This window comes from Hibiscus syriacus, unplaced genomic scaffold (genome assembly GCF_006381635.1).
Source record: "Hibiscus syriacus cultivar Baekdansim isolate YM2019G1 unplaced genomic scaffold, ASM638163v2 tig00110319_pilon, whole genome shotgun sequence".
Classification (NCBI taxonomy): Eukaryota; Viridiplantae; Streptophyta; class Magnoliopsida; order Malvales; family Malvaceae; genus Hibiscus; species Hibiscus syriacus.
In genome coordinates, this window is record NW_024062678.1 from 3,003,373 (window position 1) to 3,015,476 (window position 12,104).

At 29.2% G+C, this 12,104-nt stretch overlaps 1 protein-coding gene across 1 annotated transcript; it reads right to left on the reverse strand.

The window, feature by feature from the left end:
• Positions 1-6,452: 6,452 nt before the first annotated feature.
• LOC120117384 (ACT domain-containing protein ACR8-like) lies at positions 6,453-8,788 on the reverse strand. Its single transcript, XM_039137664.1, has 7 exons — positions 8,592-8,788; positions 8,418-8,463; positions 8,144-8,258; positions 7,978-8,045; positions 7,319-7,888; positions 7,135-7,239; positions 6,453-7,049 (listed from the first exon to the last, which is right to left on the reverse strand). The coding sequence occupies exons 1-7, from the start codon at positions 8,651-8,653 to the stop codon at positions 6,690-6,692; spliced, it is 1,326 nt and encodes a 441-aa protein (XP_038993595.1). The 5' UTR covers positions 8,654-8,788; the 3' UTR covers positions 6,453-6,689.
• Positions 8,789-12,104: the final 3,316 nt, after the last annotated feature.

Sequence of the window (12,104 nt, forward strand, 5' to 3'; positions counted from 1 at the left end):
ACGATGTCCTTGTTAATCAATTCGAAGGCATGATCTTCTAAAGATATTTTATCTTAACAACCTAGATGAAGTTTTAAACAATCTTTTAAAGATGCGTCGCCTTAGTAACTTAGACAATAAAGAAGAATACATCAACATGTTATAACACATGCAATTAGATACTCGCACTGGAAGCAAGAATAAAATAAAAATATTAAACAAATAAATATTCTCCCACAAAACTTTGAAAAACAATATATTTTTTCAATTACACATGAGAGATGCCTATTCATAGGTTATAAAATTCTTTAAAACTTAATTGCTTGTCTTTGATGAACAGGCATATCTTGAGTTTTTTATGATTGCTTGAGGCATTTCAAGATTCTTTAGAAATATAAGTAATGATCAATTCTTTTGTAAGAAAATATCTCAACTTATATATACTCGGATCTCGTTTAAAAATTGATCTCATTTCAGGTTGCCTCACGTTCCACCACTGATCTGCATGTTTCGGGAAACTATCTTCATTGGGATTTAAGGGAATATTTGAATTTTAAAATTCATGGATAATTACGGGATAGAGTTTGGCAGCATTTCCTTTGCTTGCTTTACTTATCCATCGAATCTTGTCTTCCTCCTTGCTTGGACATGAATTTATTGTTCAAGGTTCTACGAGTCTAAAGATTCCCAATATACCACCCTAAAATTTTTGGCATCACAATTTAAAATAGCTTGATATTTTACTACTATTTTAATATCAAATATCAAGTCCAATATTAAACCAAGTAATAATATTAAGGTATGGCGAATTTTCTTTGGTGAAAATTTTCAAAATGGAAAATTTTAAACTAAATTAAAAGATTTCAAAATATGAGGAGTAAAATGATAATTTTATCAAAGAGGGGTAAAAAAGATTAATTAGAGATTTTAATTTATAAATGATTATTAATTATGTTTGTAACAACTCTAGATTAAAAGGGATTAAATCACAAATTTAGAAAAGTTTAAAACTAAATTAAAAAGTTTCCAAAAAATTTAAATCGAGCATTTAAAATTTATTTTAAATGTAAATAATGATTAAAGAATATCATTACACGTGGATGAAGAAATGAGAATATGGAAAAGTTTAGAAATTAAATAAACTGATAAATAAGATGATTTTTAGATTTTTAGAATTAAAATTGATTTTATTAAAAGTTGACAAGAAATATTGTATTTGATAATAAGTTTGAAAAATCATCAAAAATTCCATAGGACTATTTAGGAGGTGACACGTCTATTTATGGATTTACACATAATCATATTACTTTCAGAACAAACGATGATCGATTTCAATATGTATTTTAAAATATATAAAATTTTGAGCGATTAATGGATATAAAACAGGACAATAGACTAATCCAAAAAACAACACTAAAATTATTTTCGAAAAATTAAAAAGAAAAAATTGATTAAAAGTTTTATAAGATCATACATGACATATGAATAATGACGTGAACTCCATTGGACAAGTAGCAAATATAACAGCATAATCCAAAAGCTTTGGTCTAGAACCTTAATTTATTTTCCTCCAACATCTACTTGTTTGATTAAAAGCATCTTTGGATGAGACATTCCATTAATTGAACCTTGTTGTATGTTGGAGCTTGCATCAGCTGGGATTATTTAACAATGTCCGAAATACCATTACAAGTAGAAAATGTCAAAGGCAAGCATCCTACAAATACAAAACAACCAACACTTTTTTTTTTGTTAAGAGTCAAGATTCCCTAAAGAACAACGCCCCTTGTTTGGTCAGGCAAGTATTAACAAAGAATTGATATGGCATTAGTTTTGGATTATTATAGCTGATAATAGTAGCAGAATGGTTGCTGACCCTATTTTCTTACAAGAAATTACAATGAACCGGCTTCTGCTCCATATTCATTTAATAAATAACTACTATACAAGGTGAAGTCTAAAGAACGACAACATAATTTAAAGTTAAAAACGGTAATTTTGGGTACAACCGAATATGTGATAAAAATTATAACATTTTAGGTTGAACACAACCTAAAATGTTACATTCTTTGTTACATTTTAGGTTCAGTTGAAAACGTTAATAAAATGTAACATTTCAAGTTGCGCTCAACCTCAAATATTATGATTTTTTTACATTTTTTGGTGCACCCCAAAATCATTGTTTTTAGTCTTAAATTAGGTTGTCGCACAGTAAAAGTACCACAATTGTATCCATATGATCAAGTTATTTCTTAACAGGAATTTCCTACTTGTCTACCATTGAAATTGGCAGAGTTGCAGGCTAATGACCGTATGACTTTCTTTTAGTAAATATTTGGTATAATGTTTCAATATTTTAATTTTTGGTTATAATGATTCATGATGGATATAAATTGTCAATTGACTAATTTTAACGCATATTGTTGGTATTGGATTTTCACATGTGTTAAATTATTGACATGTCACGTCACTGAAAATAATTTATAATATATATGTTATGTCATCTAAGGTGATGATGTAATATATATCATATCACTTAAAGTAATAAAGTATCACGTCACCTAATTTGATGATAAGACATGTCAATAATTAAGTACATATAAAAATTTCATATGTTAATTGTTAGTCAACATACGATTTTCATCTAACACGGGTTATTTTAATCAAAAACTAAAATGCGAAGTTAAAATGATCAAGACTGTCAACAATTAAGTACATATAAAAATTTCATATGTTAATTGTTAGTCAACATACGATTTTCATCTAACACGGGTTATTTTAATCAAAAACTAAAATGCGAAGTTAAAATGATCAAAGAGAAAATAGGTATGCTATTTTAACGTTTTATATTTATGTATTTTCTCATGTTGTATGAGATGTGCCATTTATATTGTAATATATCGAGATAGTTTAATTAACAAAGTGAGGCCAAGAATCTACTTTTATGCAAGATGGTTTCTTTCATACGACGTGGAATATAAACAAGAGGTTGAAAGCTGTATGAATACGATGGATCTAATCCAAAGGAAAAGCCATAAACAAATTAAAGCATAAAATAAAATAATAGAGAATCTTTACTACAAAAGGAAAAGGGGGTAATTATATGGTTTAAAAACATAAATTGCATTTAAAATATTTGGTTTGTCTTTCAAAACAATAAAAATATTAGATTTGTTTTTATTATAGTTATTGTCTACTGTTTTTTTTAATGAGAATGCGTTGGGTTTTAGCCACATCTTAATTAATCAGTCGTCGTAATAAATGGTAAAGAGAACGATACAAACAATATAAACTATAAAAGACAACATAAAAGACTGTTTTAAAAAAATATCTTCCATTTTTAATTCAATTGCTTCTTTTTATCAAAAGAAAAGACAAAATATTTCAAATTTTGAACAACCCCCCCCCCTCAATTTGGACAATTTAATTGATGTAAGATCTTTTTTAATGATTAATTGATGTAAAATGAATCCATAAATAATGGCCACTTCTAACATGAATAAAAGACGAAATCAATCTAACATGAATTTAGATGCTAATTGACATCTAGAAATGGCCACTTTGCATTAGGGGAGTTCATAATCTAATTTTTGTACTTTTGTATACTTGAAATATTAGGTATCCAAAGTTTTCAAATATCAAAAAGTCAATTTATATTATAAATTAGGGTTAATTATCTCTACATAAAGTATATTCAATTATCAGTTTCATACATGATGTTTACTACCGTTAATAGGTTCACCAATTTCCGTCACGGAATATAACATGACACTTTAAATTTGTGTCACGTGGCTCGTGGCATGCCCGTCACCCATTTCTAAAGTGCCACGTGACATCTTGTTAAGGGTTCTACGTCACCTTCAATGATAGAAATGAGTGAACATATTAATTGTATAACATTTCATGTATGAAATCGATAATTTTTAAATATTATATATGAAATTGAAAATTGGGTATATTTTATACATAAATAAGATAATTAACCCTATAAAGTATGACAGTTAAATACTCGAATACTTGTCAAATCAGATAACAAGATATTGACTAATTTGTTAATTTGATTACAACTTTATTACAACAATGTCATTTCCCGTCTTTTCTCTGACATGCCCAATAGAGAGAAGCACGGCCTGCAATATCTTATAACACTACTGGCTTGCACTAGGACAGTAAATAACTCGAGTTGAGATTTAGTATTGTGAAATTCGATTCGATTCAAAAAATTTAAAGTTATGTTTGATATAATTTGAAAATTCGTAAATTTAAAATTATCAAGTTTGAATCCAAATTATAAATTAAAGCTCGACTCAAAATCTAACAAATTTAAAATTTTCAAGTTCAACTCGAAATCAAAAATTGAAACTGAACTCGAAAAAATTTGATATTAAAATATTCTTAAACTTAGCTCGATTGAAGTTCAAACTCGATTTTAAACATGAACCTTAAGTATATTAAAGCCTTGTATTGTATTTTTTAAAAAATAACAACATATAAATGTTAATATTATCAATAATTTAATTTAAAATTTTAAAATGTTAATTTTTTCGAGTTGCTCGCGAATTTTTCAAATCATGTATTAAGTAACTTGTTTCGGCTCGTTATGAATTCAAATCGAGTCTATTGAATTTGAGTGTTAACTAAATTTTAACTGAGTCAAACTCGAATAACTCACCGTTGTATATAATCCTAGTTTGCACAATTAAAGTCCCACTACGAGAAAATAAAAATGTGAATCTTGGAATCTCTCACGTGTGGGAGAATCTTTTTCAGGATTCGAATTAATGTTAGTTCATATATGCAAAATAAACAATTTTTGTAATTTTTATTAGAAAGTAGCCATTCGAAATGATCCCACTCCAATGTATACTTTTTGGTACATTTTTATGCTTCATTTTATATAAACGTCATATATTGCATTATTACATTCAACAATAATTAATTAACCAAATATATATTTTTATAACTATTGATATTTAATCTATTTATCAACAAATTCGAATCGGGTAATGCAGAGGCAAGAGCGACTCTCTCAACTCAATTTGCTTCGTTCACAATTATTAGGATTCGAACTCTTAATATTACTTAAAAAAATCTATTGTTTCACCCTACTGAGCCGTGCAAAAAGCACATAACAAACTATTATTTCTCCTTTTAACCAAATATATTCTGATCATACGACGATATTACCAAAAGATGATACGCATCACCTTTTGTAAACAAAAATAAATGTATTTTATACACTAACTTATTATATGATACATATAAATTTACCAATAGCCTTTAGAAGAAAATATGAAATAAGAGAATGTTAAAATATTTTAATTTTTAAAATATTCATTTTATTTATATGAATTAATTATTTGTATCTAATCTATTGATTAACTAATCCAGGTCAGATATTATAGAAGCAAAAATAATGTCCCTAATTTTATTTATTTATTGTTACGATATTTTTTATAAAAAAATTACATAAACTTTCAGTGAAATTGATATAGTTTGACGGAGTTCAATAGATTTTATATATTATATATATTGAGAGGCATGGTTTTAGGGATCAAACCGTTTCATTTATTCATCCATCACAGAGTTATTAATTGTTGTAGACCTTATAATAAATTACCGCAATTAAAATTATCAATTGCTGGACAATATCAACTAGAAAAACATGAACTTTACAATATTATATATGGATATAAATAATAAATTAAAAGATAAAATATATAAATAATCTTCGATTATAAAATATTGTTTTGTTGAATCTAAAATATGTTGTTGCTTTGTTGATCACTTGACAATTCATTATGTTCCAAATTCTTTTTTTTCTATTAAAAAATTAATGATCATCTAAGCTAATGTTAACGTATTGATTAAATTATAACAATCATTTAAGATTATAAAATCAGATTTTATCTTAATCAACAAGTTAAAATCTAACTTAAATTGTCCTAATTTTTTTTAAATGATAATTTTAAAATTTAATTAATAATCAGATAATCATTTAATAATTTTTAATAATCAAGATATTCGCCAAAATAATACCCATATAGTTAGTAACTCATTTAATGATTTTTTAATAATTGAATGACTCAATAAAATAATATTCTATAATTAAAAATCATTTGTATTTTTTTCCTAAATTAATTATTAAAATTTCTATTAGATTTGACACTATTATTACTTTAACTTCTTTTTAAATTTAAGATGCTTATAAAATAATATATATTTAGAAATTTAAATATTATTCAAAACTTTGAAATTTATTAACAATATACATATTACCTATAGACGATATAGAACCTCTAATAAAAAATTACCTACCACCGAGACTACAACCTCAAAGTACTAATTTAAACATACAACTCTTTTCGTTAAAATTGGAGAAAAAGTAGAAATTTAGGTAGCCAACCATTATAATCGATTAATTAATATATATTTAGAAATTTATTAACAAAAAATTGTATAATAATTATGTTGATATTCAATCTGCCAGCCACCAACTTTCTTTTCATTCCCATTCGAATTCTTCCCTCCCAAACAAAGCTTTCCTCTTTCCCAAAATCTTCTCCAATAAACAACCAAACCCACCTATAACAACTACTATCACCAAATTCCACCTTTTTTTCTATCTTTTTCATATGTACACATGCCAAATAAAACCTGAAAAGCAAAGAATATGCCATTTGTCACTCAGAATACCCATGGTTTCCACTTCAAGAATAAGATTTAATCAACCCCAAATTGTAGAGATTCCTTCTAACGATGTTCCCAAGTGATAAAACTGCCCCACCTACACCTACAGCTTTCTCTTCCCTTTCTGCCTTTTCATGGTATATCAATGGCAATCCCTTCACATTTAAGTTCCCTAAACCTATCTTTTGTCTTACAGCTTCAATGATTTTGGGGTCTGCTACGTTCCCGATTGCATCGGTTACGTAAAACACGTTTAAAGCCATGTCCATCATGGTTGATATTTCGGCCCTCGTCACGTTAAGACCGTTCTCTCTAAACGTTCGGGTCACATCTGCTAATAGACCCTGCCTATCTGATGTGCATAACTCCAGCCATATGCCCTGAAATCAGAAAGCAAATGCAAGTGTTTCGAATGTTAGATAGAGATTCAATAGTCGAATAGAAAAATGAGTTATAGAAATGTACCTCAGATGCTCTTCTTTCAACTGCAGCTTGCAAGCACTGAATCACACGGTGTCTTTCAGGTTCTGAACTAATTGGAGATCCATCTGTGTGCCTAATATAAAATTCCTACAAGAGTAAACAAGTTTAAATCAAAATCATGTAACTAAAATCTTAAAGATTGACTAGTGATGGAACAATTAAGTACCAGATATGCTTTATCCACAGCTGTGTTGATGGTTGCATGAAACACAACATATTGCATATCGGTCAGCGTGCAAACGACATCGAACAGAAGCTTTGTTCTATCCTTGCACTGAACATTCACAACCGAATAACCCTTTTCAGCCCAATTTTGCACAGTGACCACCACAGGTGAATCTACCTTGTGTTGCAGAATAGGCTTCCTCTCATAGTCACGATCTGCAAACATCATTTGATGCAACCTTCTCTCGGTGTGTGTTACAGCCATAGAAACTGAAGTTTTCGCGCTACGAATATCATTGTCTCCTTTCAAAAGATTCCTTAAACGCGCTTCAATTCGGTCGATTTGTTGTGAGTCCTCGATCGGAGACCCTGAATTTCGGTCCTTTACATAAATCAAAGAAGCAACCCGACCATTGTGAGTCCATACTTTAGCATCTACCACATCGCATTGTAGATCAGATAAAACTGCAAATACTTCTGATAAAAGACCAACTCTATCTGTCCCATTCAATTCTAACGCTGTTAGACCATCAAACTTGTGGCTTCTATCAGGATCAGTGGTCTCAAGGGACTGTAAGCAACACAAAGATGAGTGTTATGGCGAATTATGCCATTAAAAGAGAGCTTTGATATTAAAATAAAATCATCTGCAAGAACTACCTGCTCAATGCAACTGATAACGCTCTCATCAGTTAATTTGTTTCCGTTTAAATCAGTCACATGGAAAACTGCAAAACCCCCCCCCCCCCCCAAAAAAAAATGGAATGTTAGAAACAGTAAAATTCAAATGAAAAATCAAATGTTTTTGAAGTAGAAGCAGTTTTACCATCCATGAACCACTGGCCATCAGATGAAACGTAAGCCTTTTTAATTGAAAGATTCAGATCTGCTAGAACCTGAACAGCTTCCAACAAAATCCCGTGTCTTCTAGCACTGTCAACCTGAGAAAATGAGTCCAGGAAGCAAGAAAGAGTCAAAGGCTTTTGGAAAAAAAAAACGAAAGCAGGAGAAACATTAAAGTCAATATTCCGGGCAATAATATAAAAAAAGAAACGGTTAGGGCGGTGCGTTCCTATTAGAGAGGTTTCGTGGTAGCTAACCTTGACCAGAGTCGCAGTTGGGCAAACGGCATTGTCAATCACCACCCTGTTATTAGAAAATATCAAATTTCAGGAGTTTCTGGAGAATTATGAAGAAAGAGAAAACTAAAAATTATTGAAAATTTTGGAATTTCTTGTGGTTTGAATTGTACGGAAGAGACGAAGATGAAAAACCTGGGAGTAGTCATCCTTATCACAAGCTTCTCATATTCATCAAGACAAGTATGCCACCCCATATTTCTCTCAGATGAAGAAGAAGAGGCCAGATGAATCTTGTAAAAACTTCCCTGATCACCAAAGAGAAAACCCTTTTTATATTTCTAGAATCCAACCAAATAGAAGCAAATGTTTTCTTTGTTTCCGTCTCAAGAATAAATAGATTCAAACCGCCTTAGACATAACCGCCCCCTTCTTCTTCGATGCTCCATATATATATATATATTGCATTCATTAATTAATATCTTCACTTTTGGTAATTATTTTATTTAAAAAAATTATAGTAAAATAGAAACTTAAACTTTTATATTAGTCAGCCTGTGGTCAACTTTGATTATCCCACGTGTCGCTTGATCCTCGATCTTGGTTGTTCAAAAGTCCAGCTCGAATGCCACCTGTACTCAGGCCACTGCCCCTTTTGCGTGTCTTCAACTCAAGAATCATAATAAAATGAGGAGAGGAGGGTCTTTTCATTAATAACGGTGATGCATCCGTCCACGTCTGTAAAACTTAGCTTGATTATTAAGTTTTTTTATTTTTAATTTTATTTTTGCCGACATGACGTTCGCACGTGACAACACCCTGCTCACTCGGATCGGCTTTTTCCCTGTCACTATTTTCTTATATTTCTCGCCGGCCTAATGCAATGTGATATTCTTTTGAGTAAATTATACGTTTATTATTTAAATTCATCCTTAAACTTTTGAATATTTCAATTTTATCTTTAAATTATGGCTTTCATCTTAAATTAATCTTTAAATTTTTAAATATTCTAATTTCATTCCTAAACTATTACACTATTTCTAAATTGATGCCCAAACTTTTGAATTGTCCAATTCTATTCCCAAATTCATCCAAATATATAATTAATTTCAACCATAGTTTAACCAAAATTTTGTTTTTTTTCAAACATATAATAATATAACATGGCCTAACGATTTTATTAACAAGGGGTGTGATTAGTATATACATATAATTTGAATAAAATTGGAATGTTCAAAAAGTTTGAGGATCAATTTAGAATGAAGTTATAGTTTAGGAATGAAATTGAAATGCTTAAAAGTTTGAGGATTAATTTAGAATGATAGCCATAGTTAAGGATAAAATTGAAACATTTAAAAGTTTAGGGTCCAAACATAAAAAAATATTAGGAAAATATAGGTATTGAAAAATTAATTTGGATCTAAATCATTTACTACAATGTTTTTTTAAACTCGTCATGTCATCATGACGAGCTTTGTAAAATATAATAAATAATTGAAACTTATCATTTCCTTATAAGGATTTCATATAATTTTTTATCAATTCCACGTTACGAGTTATATTTTTCTATATATTTTATAAAATTTGTCATTATGGTACGACGAATTCCACGTATACTATAATAAATAATTTACATCTCAAAATAAATTTTCAACCCTTACTTTTTTTTAAATTTTTTTGCTTCCGCTCAAATATTTCCAAAATTTAAATGCAACCGGCGTTCATTATATATGTTAAAAAAATTAACATATAAAAACCTAGTTAAACACTGATAGAAAATACTTAATACACTTGCTTTTACATTTTTAGTTGGAAAATTCTACGACGCTCGTTGAATTTGGATAATCACCGTTAACGATGAGCATCATTAAATTAATTTATAAACATTAAATTGTAAAGTATTAAAAGTGTAATTATAAATTAGTTAAAATCCAAATTTAATTTAAATACAATATTTATAAACATTAGTTTTTATGGTAAAATATAACATTGACCACCTAATTATTTACCCCTTTTACTTTAACTATCGATTTTTCAATTTGATCAATTAGGTCACCTAACTATTTAAATATTGTCCATCAAGCCATCTGTCGTTAAATATTAACGGAATGAGATTATGCAGTTAATAAAATTTATACAATTACACATTTGGTCCTCATTAATTACACATTCTATTAATATAACATCCCAAACACCGGGCTAGGGACCAAATTGTAAGATTTTAAAATTTTGTGATCAAATTAAATAAATTGAAAAGTTTAGGGACTTAATTGAAAATTTTGTTATGTAGGATTGGTAAATAAAGATTGAAAGATGGAAGGGCATAATAGTCATTAGACAAGGAAATGAATTAAAAATTCTTTCTTGGATATTATATATCCACGTGTAAAAGGATTGATGAGTTAAAAGAAATCCAGAATTTTCTTCATCTTTCTTCCTCCTCTCCACCGTGACTCCTTAGCTAATGTAAGAAACCTTTCAGTTGGTTATTTCTTGTAAATTATGATTGGTTTTGGTTATTGGAGTGTCAAGAAAGATTGAGAAAGCTTAAAGAGAAGTAGAAACTAAAAGATGAAGAAGTTATGAATGATTGAATAAAAAGGGTTTTTGAGTGAATTTATGAGAAAGAGTTAGTAAATGGATTTTGAAGTCATATTTGACTTGTCATCAGTCAGAATAAGAGGTTTAAGAGGTTAAAAAGGATTAATAACAAAGTTGAATATTTGGTAAGATTTTTAATTTCAAGTGATTATGTGGGATTTTGAATGTTTAAGTATATGGAAGTGATATAAATTATTCTTGATAAGTATAGTTGAGTTTAATAGCATGAAAGGAGTTAAAATAGTGGGGTTTAAGTAAGTTTTGGTCAAATTTCAAATTGAAACGAGTAAGTTATGGGCAAGAGGTATCGGTACTAGATGAAAAGTACCGATACTCCAAAGCAAAAATAGGTGATATCTAGGTTTGAGTATCGTTATTGGATGAACAATATCGATATCATAAGGTAAAAGTTGATAAATTCTTAAAAGAGTATCGATACCGAAGGAGTAGCATCGATACCAGGGGTATCGATACCAATGTATAAGTATCAATACCATTTTTAGAGATTTATTCCAGAATATAGAAAGGGTATATGTTGAAAACATTTTGATATTTCGATATAACAAATTAAGTTAAATGAATTTTAAGATTTTCCAAAAGATTTTCTGAGTATATTCGATATATTTATTCGAATATCAAAATATTACTCCAAATCTTTCAAATGTCATTTTTAATCCTTACTCAAGCGTAAAATTAAGTTTTAATCTTAAAATAATTTCAAAACAATTTTATAAAGTATTTCGAACCGTTTCAAGCCAAAAATTCCAGATTGCTCATAGGGAATCGATTCCCCCCCAAGAGGGTACCGATTCCCCCTGAATGGTTTGACTCTGAGAAAAACAGAATGCTCCGAGGGAACCAATTCCCCCCAATGGGGTACCGATTCTCCCTGATCAACGGTCAAAATATTTGAATTTTACACTTAGGGAACTGATTCCCTATGAGGGGGTATCGATTCCCCCCACGCTCCAAGCTGTTTTATTAATTGATTTCACACTAAAACTGCTCCATTAACTCCACTAATCATCCATAACATTCAGAATCAATTGAAGGAGTTTATAAACAAGTTTAGAAGCCATTGATCAATAACAATTATCAAGAATTGAG

Bases quoted from the DNA above. Each gene is read 5' to 3' on its own strand.
- LOC120117384 (XM_039137664.1), bottom strand. From the start codon at position 8,653: ATGGGGTGGCATACTTGTCTTGATGAATATGAGAAGCTTGTGATAAGG. The intron at 7,240-7,318 runs GTACTTAATTGT...TTACTCTTGTAG, and splicing joins CTGTGGATAAAGCATATCTG to GAATTTTATATTAGGCACAC. The intron at 7,050-7,134 runs GTACATTTCTAT...TTCTGATTTCAG, and splicing joins TTGAAAGAAGAGCATCTGAG to GGCATATGGCTGGAGTTATG.